The sequence below is a fragment of the Homarus americanus genome, unplaced genomic scaffold (genome assembly GCF_018991925.1).
Source record: "Homarus americanus isolate GMGI-L3 unplaced genomic scaffold, GMGI_Hamer_2.0 scaffold39155, whole genome shotgun sequence".
Taxonomy (NCBI): Eukaryota; Metazoa; Arthropoda; class Malacostraca; order Decapoda; family Nephropidae; genus Homarus; species Homarus americanus.
Genome location: NW_024737042.1, coordinates 6,602,136 through 6,619,942, shown reverse-complemented (window position 1 = coordinate 6,619,942; position 17,807 = coordinate 6,602,136). Strand labels below are relative to the sequence as shown.

The following is a 17,807-nucleotide window of genomic DNA, read 5'->3' as shown; positions in this document are numbered from 1 at the left end:
ACGTTAGGTTAGGTTAGCGTTAGATTAGGTTAGCGTTAGGGTGTTTAATCATCAGGTAAAATAAGCTGAGGAATAATCTACAGGTAATCCACCGGCTCTTACCTGGTGATTAATCTGTAGCTACCAGGACTGTTGCTGTACCTGTATCAACATACTGTCTGCAATGCTTTACCTTTACCTGTATCATATGTCTGTACCTTTACCTGTATCATATGTCTGTACCTTCACCTGTAGCATATGTCTGATCTTCACCTGTAGCATATGTCTTACCTTTACCTGTATCATATGTCTGTACCTTTACCTGTATCATATGTCTGTACCTTCACCTGTATCATACAGTATATCTATACCTTCACCTGTACTAATCTATGTTCCTGTTTTTGTATACCTCTACTGTATTGGTAATTAATATTGTGTATATATCTGTACCTGTAATTTCTCCTTGACCTGTACCGCTGCTGTATTTGTATCATCACTACTGTACCTGTATCTGCACCTGTACTGTACCATCACTAATGTACCTGTACCTGTTCAAATGTTTATCTACCTGAACAATTTTTGTCCTTTCCGAGTCGGTAAAATGGAATCAGGTAAATCATGTTTTTATTATTATTATTATTATTATTATTATTATTATTATTATTATTATTATTATTATTATTTTTATTATTATTATTATTCCTGTTATTATTATTATTATTATTATTATTACTGTTATTATTGAACTCGCTACGAATTATAATAAGTCCGAGAAGTTATTTGAAGTTTAATTATATTGAAGTTATAGCTTGAGTTATTATAAGTTATATTTGACTTAGTTTAGTGTTGTGTAGCAGTTGTTTGTTTGAGGTTGTTGGTAACACTGTGTAATCTAAGCGCGTGCCTCTCAAGCCACCTGGAGTACCTTGAGACAGACAGACAGACAGACAGACGGACGGAGAGATAGAGAAAGAGGCGGGCGGGGGGTGGGAGGAGGGGCAAGTGTAGAGGAGAAAGATGAGGAGGAATGTTTGTACGGGTGAAGTGGAGGGATTTAAGAGGCTCTGGAGAGGAAGTGGAGGAGGAAGTGGGAAGAAGGAGGATAGCCAAGGAGGAAGGATTACTTGAGAGAGAAGGGGAGGAGAGTGGATTTCAGAGAAGAGATAAAAGAGGAAGAATTGGATGAGGATGAAGGAGAGAAAGAGAGATGATGGATAAATTAAAACATTAGTAAGATACAGGATAATAAGAAGAGGCAAATATTGTTACGTGAAATTAATGGTAAGAATGGGTAATGCTCCCTCCACCACCACCGCTCTTACTACCATAATAATAATAATAATAATAATAATAATAATAATAATAATAATAATAAAACGCAAATAAAAATAACCTAATTAATTCCAATAAAAATGAAAAATGAAAATCAAATAAAACAAAATAAACAAGAAAATAAATGAAAATGGAGACGAAGAAATATGACACTAACAAACGGAAGTGAAAAGGTGAATGAAGGGGGTGTGAAGTAGGGGCTGGTAGGGGGTAGGGGGGGGTAGGCTAAAAATGAGAGAGCGATAAAATGAGAGGGCAGGGTAGGGCCGGGCAAGGAGGGGGCAGCAGTTGTCGTGGGCAGGCGGACAAGGGAGGGCAGGAGCTAATACCCAGAAAGGTCTTTACAGGAAAACACACAGACTCACTCGCTGGTATCGTCGGACGCACCAACCTCATTGTCTTCAGTCTTCTCCCTACACGCAACCGCACCCGCAGTCTTTTGTGTCCATACCCGCAACCGCAGCCCGGATTATGTTTTTTATCCGTAACCGCAGGCCACCAAATTATAACCGCAAACCACAGTGTCCTCGTTATGGTATCCGCAGCTGGAATACCACTGTCGCCCGCAAGATGGTGCTGACCATACCATACCACGAAAAGCTGCTGTGCTGTGCTGTGCTGTGCTGTGCTGTGATGTGCTGTGTTAGCTTGTTGATTAATGATGTCCTGACGAGTGAGTGTTTTAGTTACGACATCCAGCAAATAATGTGGCTGTGTCCTGAATCACACACACACACACACACACACACACACACGAAAAAACTTATATCTTCCGTGTTGTGAAAAATTTGTGTTGTAGTGAATAATTTGTACCACTTGTTATTATTTATATTATCAGTCAGTTATGGCGGGTAATAGGTCAGACATCACAACTATCATGACGCTGTATCCTGTCCCAGAAATATATCATGATTTTAATGTTTATGTTTGGTGTGTGTGGGAGTGGGGGGGGGTAGGTTGATGTGTGTGTTGTTGTTGTACTGTAATGTTGTGATTGGTTGTGCGGAGTAAGACCCACATCAGGTTAAACTGTATTGTGATATGTGTCTGGTGAATGTTGTTATTGTTGTTATTATTGTTCCTCTTGTTATTTACTGTATGTTTTATTCATCTCATCTTTTAATTGTTGATGACTCTCGTGTGTACTAGGTTAAAACATGCTGACAGACCTTAGTTACTGTAGCACTGTAATACATCATAACTTATTGTAGTGCACCGTCCATGTGTTGTAGTGGGTGAGTATCGGGCGTCACTCCTACACCTGCTGATTGAGTGGCACTGTGTCCCTCCTTTTGGTCATTATTGCAGTGCCTTTGACTTATTTATCGTGATTGGACGGTGCCAGCAGCTCGTTTTACTCTTCTGCCCAAAGATTGGTTGATTTATTTAATGACGTCATACATTGTGAGGTGACGTCAGCAGGTCAGCACTTTGATAAGGAAAAAATCAGTAGTAAAGTTCTGCTGCCACGACCAACGTAGCGCTACACATTCTGTACATAAAAATAAATGGAGTGTGTGGGTGTGTTGAGTGACGTAAACAAGAATAGCTGTACATTTTTTTATGAAGATTCTGTGTCCAGTGAAACATTTACCATATTGAATACCTGTTGACGTATGTGTGTGTGTTTGTAGTCGTATGTGTTTGTTTGTAAATAACATGTAGATATAACAAAGGAAAAAGTATATAAAATTAATTATCTGAACATGTACAAGGTGTCTCAGAAAAATGTATACACACTACCTAACAGATGTTTGTGGAGATCGCGTGAATGTTTATATTACTACAGCTAATTTGTCCTCACTTGACGTGTGAGATTAACGAAACATGAGGACAATTTTGTTGTAATGCAGCCAGTCACGCAAGTTCCAGGAAAATCTGTAAGGCAGTGTGTATACGTTTTATTCTGAGACTCTGTACATGATTAGACTTACAGTACAGGTTCAACACAGACGGCGGTCAGAATGTCATCATAACTACAGAAGGACTCGACCGTAACGAGGTTGTCTTAGTGTGGACACAGATGACTTAGGGTCGGTGAGTATCGGGGTCTGGCCGACAGAAATTTGATGGTGTCGTAAAGTGTGGAGGAGGTGAGGTGGAAGACCAATAACAGTGACGGTCAACACCACACACCAGTTTACGACGACTGTGAGAACAACAGTGCGGGGCGTGACGTGTGTGAGGAAACCTGACCCGCCTCTGTTGAGATTTACCTTCTGCACCACATATCAGAAGGGTCGGTGTGGAGTCTCCCAGGGGTGCCTTGTGATCGTCTCTAATGACACCAATGCTACTTGGAGACCAATATATGACAGTTGTTAAACGAAGGAAGAAGTTTATAGACAGCTTAAGGCTCTCAAGGGAGCTTTACTCTCGGTACTAGATGACCGAAGAGTTGACTGACACTGGTGTGTGGTAGATGTAACAGCTGGGTTGTGGTAGTGTGGTGTAACACTGATCGTGGCTCCCAGGACGTCAAAATTACGAGTTACTAAAACAAACTGAGGAAGACAGAGACGCGAGAACTGTGGGAAACTGTAGCTCTGCGGTCGACCATGACCCAGAGACTAAGAGAGGATACACTGATGCTCACGGTGCTCCACTAGTCATCACTGATGGTTGTGATCAACACTACTGACTCGCATCATGACTACTTGGAGCCTCAGTCAGGAGCCTTCTGTCGGCGGCGCGGAAGATGAAGATGGCAGCAGCAGTGCCCCGTCGACCCAACAGTGCGGGTTTGAGGGAGTGGACAAGGGAGCGACAAACCTGACTCACCAACAGTCCTTTGATTTGGTGTCGACTTCAGCCGTTGTGTCGAGGGTTGGTCAGGTGAAGCCCGATAGGCCGGAGTGGCAACCAACATGTTCATCGCGAGCAAAACTCGTCGTCCTCCAGGAGCGAGGTGGTGAGGTAGTCCACCAACAGAGGAGTAGTAAGGATGTGTCCCCCAGCCCGGTACATTATCAACGTGCTCCTCCCCGTGGTGGTGACGACCAGTCCACCGTGACTATGGGCTCCCTCACCAGCACCAACGTCACCCTCACATCCCGTCTGCTGGGGCGCGTGTCACGGGCCTGGAGAGCCACGCCCCCGCGTTTCGCCTGGAGGAGGGCCACCACGCCTCAACGCCTGGCTAAGTTAAGGCCAGGGCGCCACGAGAGTGCCACACTCCTGCACAAGTTGACGTGAGTCCGCGCCAGTCAGCCCGGCGACCACCAGGCACCAGCTAACGTCTAGCGACTTTCTAGACTGTACCTTGTCACGCTAGGGTCTTGTTACAGTGACGTCTCTCTCTCTCTCTCTCTCTCTCTCTCTCTCTCTCTCTCTCTCTCTCTCTCTCTCTCTCTCTCTCTCTCTCTCTCCTCCGTACCATTAGTGATGTAACTTTTCAACTATTTGCGGCCTCTCTTAATACATCCCTCCTAGCTAATGCCACACCGTGTGCTTTACTACCGGGGGGGGGCTGTAGCGAGGTGTACCCTGGTTGAAAGAATGCATTTTGTCAGCAGGAGGGGCGCGTGTGGGCGATGTCTGTAACTGCAAATTCAGAGGAACACTGAAGCGTGTGGGTGTTGGGATAAACGCTATTTTGTATGTGTGTGTGTGTGTGTGTGTCGATTGATAGGTAGGTGAGGGGATGTAAGTTTTTTGTGTTGCGCCTTAAAAAACACAGAAAAGTACATCAACAGATCATAAATCAGGTAAGTGCGTGAAGTGATCAACCAGTGTGTTTATCATCAAGATAGAATAAGACGTGTGTTATTGTCTCAATATATAAGATGACCTCAACCCAATAATGTATAGTATACATTGTATACCATGTTCGTAAATAAATGTCTGTTTACCGTTATTCTGAAGTCTCTGTACCACCTGTATTTTGTATCTTCACTTGCACTTTTTGTACAACATGTACCTTTACCTGTACCTGTATTTATCTCTGGAAGTGTAGTTTTTTTTTAGTTTTAACAATTATATTGACAAAATTTAGGTACAATTTGCCTTTTCTGAATAGTTCAGTCAGGTCTTGACACTGAGGGTGCTGTCACTGTTCACTGCCACGCAGGACAGAGGTTCATACACAAAGGAGATAGTAATAGGTCATATTCATTTGTGTTATATTCTATTTGAGGATTAATCAGTGTTGACTAGTAAAAGTTGGATAGAGAGCAAGAATGTCCTCAAGCATTTATTATAATAATTACATAGTTCATGATACAATCAGCCAGGTGGCCTGAAGTCTTTGACAGTGTCACATTCAATAATATAGTGTTCAAGTGTATGCTTTAAAGGTTTATCACAAAGTTTACATGCTGAGTGTTCCAGTATGGGTACAGCGTTACTAACTTGCCAGATGTGTCTGTATCCTAGCCTAATTCTGGCCACGACTACATCACATTGTCCGGTTCTGTCCTTATGCTGGCCATACCGGTACCCCTTGTCACAAAATCTGTAACATTTACTAATGCTACAACTGTCAGGTCTCTGTGTATTTCTCATTTCTTCTAGATCAGAGTTCTTGATTTTGACTTATATGTTTTTAAGTACAGCATTGGACAGGCCAAGGTCACGGTCAACATTTCCTTTCTTACATGCCTCATTGGCCAGCCTATTAGCACAGTCATGATACCTAATTCCAACATGGGATGGAATCCACACAAATTCAATGCGAAAGTTGTTTTCCTTAGCAGTTATCACATTCTTTTAATATCACAGACAACTTTAGACATAGACCCTGACGGTCTGTTCATTGATTTCAAAGCACGTTGAGAGTCACAGAAAATTACCCCACCTCCATTTTCTTTAAGGTAGTCTGTAGCTAAGTAGATTCCCATTAGTTCAGTTTGTGTGGTGCTGGCCCAGTTGTTTAGCCTTTCCATGTTTGACACTATCATCTTATTTTCTTTATATATATATATATATATATATATATATATATATATATATATATATATATATATATATATATATATATATATATATATTACACCTGCACAACCTGTGTTTGTCTACACAGAACCACCAGCAAAAGCATAACATTCACTTGATATAATACTCTCAATGTGACTGTTAATAGTTTCTCGTGTTATACATCTCACTACATTGGTGTTTAACATTTGCTAACCGCTGACAGGTGTGATCGTACATTGTGTTGTAGCAGTGCAGTGTTGTCTCATTGCATGATACTAAGGGACACAGAACATGGTGGTCTCTGCCTCGGAGTGTACAATACAGTGTAATGCCTCACTCCTGGGCTGTACTGTTGTGTTGCAAGATCAGTGTCTGTAGTAGCGGGTGGGTGGAGCTGAGATGAGGGGAAGAAGGAAGAAAAGGAGATAGAGAGAAGAGAGAAAGATAGAGAGAAGAGGGACGGTGAGGAAAGAAAGAGATGAGAGAGAGAGAGAGAGAGAGAGAGAGAGAGAGAGAGAGAGAGAGAGAGAGAGAGAGAGAGACGGTGAGGAAAGAAAGGGATGAGGAAAGAGGGAGAGAGAGAGAGAGAGGAAAACGGAAGAAAGGTTGAAGGGAAGGAAGGGAGAAGGAGGAGGGGAGGTGTGTGTATGTGGGGTGTGGATGGAGGTGGAGCCAGGAGGAACTTTAATATACCACAAAACTATATTCACCCTTAACTTATACCGTTCATCCATCAGTCTCAACCTAGTCATTGTCTCCTTGTAGCGTGACGACTGCCTTCCCCTCACCACACAACCTCACCTGACCCCCTTGACCTTGTCCTATACACACACACACGTATTAGCTTCTCATTTGACTTGACCTTGTTTTGAGCACACGACCATGTTCTATATCCACGTACTAAGCCTCTCATTTGACCTCCTGACCTCGCTGCTCTATTTCTCAAGCGTTAGTGTCTCATTTGACCTCGTAACCTTGTTCCTTCCAGTGTGTTCTTTCTGCTTCTTAGGTTTGTACTTTGTGATATTATGTCGTTGTGTGATACAGCAAGGTCATAAATATATACCTGACTTTATTATTATTGTTATTGTTACTGTTGTTGTTATTGTTGTTGGTGGTGGTATTATTATTATTGGTATTATTATTATTATTGTTGTTGTTATTATTATTTGTATTTTTATGAATGTACTAATCTAATTATTCCTTTTATTATTATTATTATATTATTATTATTGGTGTTAATGTTATTACCTCCATTACTGCTAATCTTATTACTCTTGATTATTATTACACTTTATCTTTATGGACGTCTTGGGACCTCCATCACCATGACGTCACAAATGTAAACATTCCCGAGATGCCAACCCGTCGCTTATACTCCTATTTATTTTTCTCCAAGTCTCTATGACAACGACGGCGTCTCTGATCTGGCCTGCGTGTGTGTGTGTGTGTGTGTGTGTGTGTGTGTGTGTGTGTGTGTGTGTGTGTGTGTGTGTACATTCTGTTTTTATCGGTTCCTTCCTCTTTATCTACTATTTACTGTTTATTTTTAATTCTCAAATAATCTCTATAAGCTGGAACGTTTTGTTGTGTGTATGTGTGTATATGAATGAACCAAATTTTCTCGTTCTTTTTCCATCTCCTTCAGTTATCAATCACGTTCATTCTTTTCATTTGGTTTTCATATATGTCTTCTTCTTTTCCTATACGTTATATTCCTTTCATTATATCGATGTTTCTCTCTTATCCACTCTATGTAATTGTCTCTCTCCCTTTGTGTTACCTGACCTACCCTGATCCACACACCTGTCACACACCTGTACCACACCTGTCCCCTAAAACACACCTACATCTGTCACGCTCTTCTATACTCTCTCTCTCTCTCCCACGCTAATTACATGTCTTGTTCTCCATCCATTTGTTCCTCCTTACCTCCCTCTCTCTATGTCCATCAATCCATTGCTCTATCCATCCCTCCTTACTATTTATTTATCTATCCAACCATCCCTTTCCCCTCCCCTCCCCCAACCCTTTATTTATCTATTTTATTTGTATATTCCACCTCCCACTCCCTTCCTTCCTTCCTTCCTTCCTTCTTTCTTTCTTTCTTTCCTTCCTTTATCCATCCCCTCCGTCCCCAACAATATCACTGAACATCTTCCTCTTCCTCCCCCCCTGGCAGGACGGAGACAGGCACCCAGCAGAAGCCCGCCTCTAAAGTGAGAGTGACCTTCTATGAGAGCTCCAAGCCCCTGGTGGTGACCTCCCCTGAGCCCTCCGAGTTTGACCAGTTCTACCCTCAAGACCTAATAATGGCCTCGCCCGTCACTGATGCCCAACTACCAGGCTTCGATAGACAACTAAGGTCAGTGTTTACGAATTAGATGCAAGTCAGGTTAGGTCAGGTTAGGTTAGGTCAGGTTAGGTTAGGTTAGGTTAGGTTTTTATTTATTTATTTTTTATTTATTACGATTTTGAGCCTTTTGGATTGAATATTTGAGAGAGAGAGAGAGAGTTTAAGTAAGATTTAAAGAGAATGAAGAGAGGAAGAGGTTATTGGTGATTAAGGTCTAGTAATAAGATGGAATAAAATGAAAGGTTATGATAAAGTTAAGTAAGTAAGTAAGTAAGTAAAGTAAAGTAGCAGTTAAGGTAAGTTGTTAAGGTAAGTTTTTTAAGTACATTATTAAGGTAAATTACTTATATATTTATATTTTAATGTCGATAACAGCATCTTGGACGAGGTATATATTATTATTTTCTAGGTCATTTTAATACAGCAACAAACAGATAATATACTGGTGATATAATTTATTATCGAAAACTTAAACTGTCTTGACCCAACTGTTGAATTAGCTGATCTGTGGCTGAGGCAGGCAAGAAGACTGTCGGAGTGGTGATTATTTTGTCTTGTGTCTGTGTAGGTGGTTGATAAAAAATGATAAATATCGTGTGTAAAAAATCTGTGTCTTTCGGGTGGGGGTTTTTATGTCGCGTATATTTAGATTGGTTACCTCCAGAAATATTAGTTGAGGAGATAATTATAATTTATGTTAAGTGTTGTTTATGAGATTGAGTTGTGTGGGCCATAACTCACGGCTGTGGCGCATATTTTTCGCCGCCTCCAGTTAGCGGGCGGCACCTAATTATATCCTTCGTTTTCTATCGAGTCTCGTTATACCCGTTTTCTGTAGTCCTAGTGGGGTGAGGGGTGACTTGAATGGCTGGCTGGCCTCCCCTCAGACCTGAGTATGAACATGTGCATGCAGTGTAGGGGGTTATGGTGGCGGAGGCAGCTTTTTGGGGTTTGTTTTTAGTATAGCATTCAAGGTCAACCCACAGTGTGGAGGAAGGAGGGAGGAGGACAGACTGAAAACGCAAATTATGTTAGATGAATGAAATATTTACTGAAAAAATAGATTACATTTCTGTTCATCATTGTTATGTACTGTACTGCTGTTTAGTGTGTCTAAAGTATACTTGTATGTGTGTTACATGAGCCGAGTGTCAGTGTGGGGGCCCCGTGTGCTATATGGTTATAATTATAAAAACGAAAGCCAACACGGCACCGAGGGCGCAGTTGTGGCCACGCTCACTGATCGAACACCAGACACAAGTGGCTCTCACACTTTTTTTGGCGCCCACCTGTGAATAACAGGTACACTACGGGTACACGGGTGTTGTGTTGTAGGTGCATGGCGGACAAGCTCCTCCGGTCATGCAGTGACACGACGGCCGGTCGTTGAAGGCCGCACACCGCTGAAATCGATTTTCCCTGCGGCCGGCCTTGATTCTGGCCAAGACGGGGTGCCGCGTGTCGCTGGACCACCGCCTAAAAATATCTCACGTATTCCGCTTATATAATGGCCTCTCTCCCTCATATATTACACGCAGAGCCGAAAGACACAATGTATGGCGAAGTGTGTGAGGAGCTCCAAGTATTGTTGTGGATATGTTTGCCATTTTGAAGGAGGCTGTAGATGATCAGGAAAAGAGGAGTTATTGTTCGAGTTGGTAACCCAGCTCTCGGCCCCTCCCCGCTCCCTCAGACGACCTTGAAACCGGTTGCACACGGTGGGTGCCGGATGTAGGAGCCCGCCTCCCGTGTATGACGTAAGGTACATTCTTTATAATGATTATTCTTCATGTGAATGGAAACTCCCTCCCCCGGTGTTTATGTAGATGGATTTACTCCACAATATCTTGGATTTGCTCCATTACGCCCTGGTTTTGGCGCGCTTTTTGTCATATTTTTGTGGAAGACGTTAATATGGATATGTTGGACTGCAAATTTCTCAGCTGTAGGAAAAAATCCCACATCATCAAACTTATGTTTCCATAACCCCTTAATTAGGAAAAGCGTAGAAATTATCTTTGGGAACTTTGATGATTCTTCTGGACAAACAAACTGGCCAGGGTGGTGATAGTGGTGGTGGAAACTTCTCTTAACTCCCAATTAGTTGGAGGGGAAATCAGCTTACGAACTCTTGAGAATCCTGACATAAACAAAGACAGGATAACCTTGGTGGTGATGCTGCAGTGTGTGGTGGTGTGGTAGTAGTGCTGCAGTGTGTGGTAGTTGTGGTAGTTGTGGTAGTAGTGCTGCAGTGTGTGGTGGTGTGGTAGTAGTACTGCAGTGTGTGTGGTGGTGTGGTGGTACTGTGTGTGTGTGTGTGTGGAGGGAAGGGGCTGGTAACATTAACATTCATGTAGTCAACTATCGCTCGAATTCCCCGTCTCGTGTCGTGAATAACACCAGCCTCGACCTGTCCGTTCTCGTTTATGATAGTTAGGCCACACCCGTTTCACACCTCTCTCTCCCGTTTTCTCTAGACGAGGTGAGGTTAGAAGGGAGTGGGGGGATGGATGGGAGTGGAGGGGTGGGGATGACGGGAGTGGGGGATGACGGGTGGGAGTGAGGGAGTGAGGGCAGTAATGAGATGAAAGGGGGATTGAGGGAGGGGGATTAATCATACATAAATCGGAGAAATTTTTTATTAGGAATGATTGGAAAGGGATTTATTTTCTAGAGAGTTTCAGTATGATTGTAGGGATTAGCCAGTCAATATATTAACGTTTACTGATTGGGGAGGGGGCAGTTAATAAGGGGTGAATAAGGGAAATAAGTTAATGAAGGGGGAAGAGTGTGTCCAGGGAAAGTGAATTACCCTGCAGTGGACCTGAGGCAGAGTGAAATATTTAACATAGAATTGACTCGGATATGTTCTATTAAGGAAAAGATTGAAGCTAATTAGTCATAAGCCAGGTGTGTGTGTGTGTGTGTAAAGGTTGAGTGTGAGTGTGTGTGTGTGTGTGTGTGTGTGTGTGTGTGTGTGTGAAGGCTGAATGTGAGTGTGTGTGAAGGCTGAATGTGAGTGTGTGTCAAGGCTGTGAGTGTGTGTCAAGGCTGAGTGTGAGTGTGTGTCAAGGCTGTGTGAGTGTGTAAAGAGTGAGTGTGTAGGGTGTGTGCGCCTGTATGACGACCGCACTTAATGGCCAGGTGTGTGATGAGGACCACACTTAATGGTCAGGCGTGTGATGAGGACCACACTTAATGGCCAGGTGTGTGATGAGGACCACACTTAATGGTCAGGCGTGTGATGAGGGTTAAAAGGTCAGGTGTGTGATGAGAGCCACACTCCAGGTGTGTGATGAGGGTCACTCTATGGCAGTGTGATGAGGCTACACTAAAAGGTCATGATGTGATGAGCCACTCTTTATGGCCAGGTGGTGAGGAGCACCATGGCCAGGCGTGTGATGAGGGCTACACTTAAAGGTGGTGTGCTGATGAGGCTCAGATCTAAAAGGTCTCTCTCTCTCTCTCTCTCTCCTGGTATATGGGCGCGGTCACATTTTACAGTTATCAAAGAGACAAATTAATCTTGATCAATAGACATGTGTGATATAATTCCTTTTTTCAAGATCATTTGGGCAAAGGTTCTGTATTACTGTGTGAACATCTGTGTATGTCCTGACAACTTTATATTATTAGTAACTTGGTTATTCAGCACCTGTAATAACTAGGACCAGGATAGAAGACTAGTTAGACCCAAATGAAGAAATGAAACAGGAACCACAAGTGAAGGTCATCCAGGAGGTGACTTAATTTACACTGTTTTTATATACGTGAGATGAGTAATTAAATGGTTAACTGTGAAAAAACAATTAATATTTCCTACCAAAATTACCTAAGTGTTTGGTACCGTGTGGCCAGATGTCTTCCTACCAAGTAAATACAAAATTATCTCTATAAAGTATCATAAAACTGTTATATCTGGCTGACAACAGGTTTATATATATGACTTGACCAGCTACGAGTGAGTTTGTCTCGGCACCTGTGATGTTGCCACACCCTCTGTGGCACCCGACCAGAAGTGCCCAACACACACACACACACACACACACACACACACACACACGCGCGGACCTTAATGCTTATAGCTACCTGTGTGACGTCGTCTTGAGTCACCGTCACACATTATCACATACGGTATGTCGGCAAACCTGTGTTGGTCATTGTGTTGAGTACCTGAGACCCCATCGTATACCACCGCTTCACTAACTAGGGCACACTGGTCTACAAGCCGCTCAACATAGTGTCAGAAATTACTCCTTACCACTCTCTTAACTGAATGCGCACCGCAATATACATTTTTTTATCTAATTCGAAGGCCGCACAAAAAAAACGATTCGGGGACCGCATGCGACTCTCAAACCGCAGGCTGGGGGACTACTGATCAAGACCAATGGTGAGAGCGGTGGGGGACCCTCTCAGTCTCACAGGTTCTTATATGTATAACACCAAGATCTTATACTTCCGTTATAACAAGGCTCCTATACTTGGTCAAGGAGGTGCTGGGACTCCTGTGACGGGGGGAGGAAGGTGACGAGGAGGAGGAGGAAGGTGACGAGGAGAGGAAGGGGACGGGGGGAGAGGGAAGGTGACGAGGGGGAGGAAAGTGAGGTTAAAAGAAAACACGATAATAAAGATAAGGTGTTTGGAGAAGTTATTTTTGGTGTTTGTTGTAGATGGATGGTGTCAGGGGGAGTGAGTGACGGGTGGTGGGTATAGGGGTGGGTGGTGGGTATAGGGGTGGGTGGTGGGTATATGGGGAGGGCAGTGGGATGGGGAGAAGAAAACAAGAGGAAGTAGTGAAGGGAGGAAGAAATGGAAAAATTATTTGAAGGAATAAAGCGGAGAAGAAGAAAGGAGGAAGAAAAAGAGTAGGAAAAGAAGAAGACAAGAAGAAAGAGGAGGAGAAGGGAAGGCATATGCGATGGACATTTTTGGCTGGGAGTTACGTAAAGGTGGAGGAGATGATGTATGAGGGAGAGGAAATGAGAGGTGTGAGGGGAGAGGAGGGAGGGAAGACAGTGTTACGAAAGATGGAGAATGGAAAGGCATGAGGGAAGCAAGGAAATGGAAGGGGGAGGGGGATAAGAGGGAGGAAGGAAGAGGGTGACGACCGCTGCCTTTCAAAAACATCATCAACGAGTCTGGAATTAGTGCGAGGAGGAGAGGAGGAGGAAGAAGAGGAATAAATGAATAAACCGGAATAACTAAAGACAAAGTTGGAGATAAAGAGGAAGTAAATAAGACGAACAGAGAAGTAAAGTAGGACAAATAAGGAAAAGAGGAACTCGAAGTTATATAACACGTGAAGAAGAAGAAGAAGAAGAAGAAGGAGAAGGAGAAGAAGAAGAAGAAGAAGAAGAAGAAGAAGAAGAAGAAGAAGAAGAAGAAGAAGAAGAAGAAGAAGAAGAAGAAGAAGAAGAAGAAGAAGAAGAAAGAAGAAGAAGAAGAAGAAGAAGAAAGAAAGAAAGAAAGAAAGAAGAAGAAGAAGAAGAAGAAGAAGAAGAAGAAAGAAGAAGAAGAAGAAGAAGAAGAAGAAGAAGAAGAAGAAGAAGAAGAAGAAAGAAGAAGAAGAAGAAGAAGAAGAAGAAAGAAGAAGAAGAAGAAGAAGAAGAAGAAGAAGAAGAAGAAGAAGAAGAAGAAGAAGAAGAAGAAGAAGAAGAAGAAGAAGAAGAAGAAGAAGAAGAAGACACCCTAAATCAAATTAAAATAGAGGTAGTGGTAGAAGAGGAGGAGGAGAGTAGCGTCGTGTCGTGTGGCGTCGTGGTGGGTATGTCGTGGGCAGGCAGCCAGGTCCCCGGGTTCTCACACATCCCCACGTTAATTTCCCTCATAATTGGAGACGTGAGAACGCACCAAAATGCCTCATATAACTAACCTTACCAATTTGAATTCTCCTCAAGGGTTCTTACATTAATTAGCCGAATGTGAGAGAGTATTACAGGGCGTTTTAAGGTTGAATTCTCCTCCGCCAAACCAGACGAGTGAGAATATAACGAACGTGACTCACTACGCCAGATTTTCTTTACTGGAGATGTAACAGTGTATCTACCTGGCTCATTAAAAACAACAACAACAACATGGGGATTCGGTGATGGCGATCGTAATGGTGTTAAATTCTCACTGAGACTCTACCGTAAACTGGACGGGGTCACTCAACCTGTTCTTACCCCGGGGTAGACATTGGCGTGCGGAAGTCGTGTTAAGACAAGGGTTCGGCCAGCTTCCCGGTACTAAGGTTACACGGATCACCTGAAATAGGCACTGTACCTTATTTCCCCTGATGATCAAACACCCTAACTTAACGCTAACCAAACCTAACCTAACCAAACCCCATCAGATAGTGTTAGAATGTTTAATCATCAGGTGAAATAAAGTGGGATGGGGGGGGGGGTATTCAAGTGGTTCGGTTACACTACTGGCCCGTGTGTGGTGGCCAGCTGGCACTGACCACCACCACGAGCCAGCTGCAGGCTTACCATACCTGCACTGAACTAGCACACCACGTCCTAGTAACACCACCTGTCTCCTATACTTACTTTTGTTCCTTTTCATTCTCGACACTAAGTGGTTAGGTTAGGTTAAGATAGGTTCAGGTTAGGTTAAGTCAGGTCAGGTTAGGTTCAGTCAGGTTAGGTTAGGTTAGGTTAGGTTCAGTCAGGTCAGGTTAGGTTAGGTATCAACCAAATTGTTAAGATCTTATTATTGTTACATTATCCTCCTGTCTTCTTCAATGGCTTCTTGTAACTCCCGCTGGTGCTGTTAACATTGTGTACCTTCACAAGTTGACCCACTGTCAGGCTGCCTGTCTATTTATCTGTCTGTTTCTATCTATGTATCTCAATCAATCTAATAATCTGTCTATCTATCTATCTATCTATCTATCTATCTATCTATTTATCTATCTCCCTCTACTAGCTCCAGACACAGTCATGGCCAGGTGAGGAGACAGCACCACGGGAGGCTCTCGTGGCCGGGTTGGGTTTCCTCTCAACAAAAATCTGCAGGCAACCAATTTCCGGCCATTCTCTGGTAATTGAGGACCCCCAAGGTGTTCCGGCGAGTGTGGCAGATGTGTATTGTGGTGGGGATGTGGCCTTGGTGTGGTAGTGGTGATGTGGCCTTGGTAGTAGTGTGATAGTGGTGATGTAGCGGTGTTGATGATGAGCGTAGGGTGGCTGTGGTGGGAGAGTGGTGGTGGTGGATGGGTGATGGTGGTGGATGGGTGATGGTGGTGGATGGGTGATGGTGGTGGATGAGTGATGGTGGTGGATGAGTGATGGTGGTGGGAGACCCGAATCACAAAAGACTAAGATGAAATGAGATAGAACAGGTACAGTATATTGGTCCTCACCTGGCCTCACCTACCACACTCACCTGACCTCGCCTACCACACTCACCTGACCTCACCTACCACACTCACCTGGCCTCATCTACCACACTCACCTGACCTCGCCTACCACACTCACCTGACCTCACCTACCACACTCACCTGACCTCGCCTACCACACTCACCTGACCTCACCTACCACACTCACCTGGCTCACCTACCACACCTCACCTGATTCATCTACCACACCACCTGATCTGCCACACTCACTCCGACTTTCACCTACCATTATCTCCCCTAACGGCTAATATTTGACCTAACTGTTACTAGAGACGAGTGTGTGTGTGTGTGTGTGTGTGTGGTGTGTGTTTGCAACATAGTATGACGGGAGTGACGGTTGCAGGTGTGTGACGGTAACATAGTAAGTGATTGATGATTTGCTGGTGTGTGTGTGACTTGCAAATATAGTATGACGGGGAGTGATTTACAGGTGTGTGTGACGGTAACATAGTAAGTGACGGGGAGTGATGGCTGGTGTGTGTGTGACGGTAAATATAGTAAGTGACGGGAGTGACGGTTGGTGTGTGTGACGGTAAATATAGTAAGTGACGGGGAGTGACGGCTGGTGTGTGTGTGACGGTAAATATAGTAAGTGACGGGGAGTGACGGCTGGTGTGTGTGTGACGGTAAATATAATAAGTGACGGGGAGTGACGGCTGGTGTGTGTGTGACGGTAAATATAATAAGTGACGGAGGAAGGCTGTGTGACGGTAAATATAATAAGTGACGGGGATGCTGGTGTGTGTGTGTGACGGTAAATATAATAAGTGACGGGGAGTGACGGCTGGTGTGTGTGTGTGACGGTAAATATAATAAGTGACGGGGAGTGACGACAGGCATTAATAGCGCCTCTGCCCGCCCTGTTTGTTGTCGTTTCCGCTTTGCTCCATTTACTTTCGTCTGGGTCGCCTCTCCGTCGCCCGCACCGCCGTCGCCGCCCTGACCGCCAGACTTTCGTCCTAGCCATGTGTACTGTGTGTGTGTGTGTGTCATCTTCACATCTTCCTCGTCCCCTTTACTATTATCCACCCTTTAGAACCCCCCTTAATACCACCCCATAGAATCCCTTAATACCCTCCCTCCCTCACTCAGCCAACGACCCTCACCTGGCAGTTAGTTAGACACCATTTACCTGGGAGTCATTAGCATAAACAGGTGCTTGGCCTCGTGCATAATACAACACCCCCCCCTTCCCCCTAACCACTACTACTAACCCCCTACCCCCACCATTACTCCCACCCCCCTTTACATTCCTGATGTTAGTTCCTCCCCTTCTTCTCCTTCCCCATCTCCCTACTCCCCTTTCTTCCTCCTCCCCTTTTTCTCCTTTATTGGGATTTTTTTATCTTTTTCTCTACTTTTATTCTTCTTTGTCTTTATTTTTGTCTATTTTATTTCCCTTTTAAGTTCTTTATTTGTTTTGTATTTTCTTTTATTTTTTTAATAATTTTTGTTGTGTTCATGTTTTCCTTTTTTTTTGGTTCCTATTCTTCATCGTCTTCTTTGTTTTGTCTTTGTCTTGTTTTTATTTACATGTATTAGAGAGAGAGAGAGAGAGAGAGAGAGAGAGAGAGAGAGAGAGAGAGAGAGCAACACTAATGACGACCTGACGAAGTTGGGGCCGCCAGACAGTCAGATAAACAGCCATATATATACAGTCACAGTCAGCCAGCCATATATACAGCCAGTCAGCCAACCAGTCAGCCATATACACAGCCAGTCAGCCAGCCAAACAGCCAGTCAGCCAGTCAAACAGCCAGTCAGCCCGACCAGAGAAGACCCACATTCCCACACCGTTACTCACCCTCCAGACACCTCTGACGATGTGCACCATACGGG

General features: G+C 43.8%; 1 protein-coding gene across 2 annotated transcripts in view; it reads left to right on the top strand.

The window, feature by feature from the left end:
* The window catches only part of LOC121872638, a 70,583-nt gene that overhangs the window by 23,311 nt on the left and 29,465 nt on the right, over nt 1-17,807 (top strand). For both annotated transcript variants that reach the window (XM_042375560.1, XM_042375558.1), the window contains exon 2: nt 8,408-8,590. In XM_042375560.1, coding sequence (XP_042231494.1) covers nt 8,408-8,590 — 183 coding nt within the window. The remainder of the gene's footprint in view (nt 1-8,407; nt 8,591-17,807) is intronic.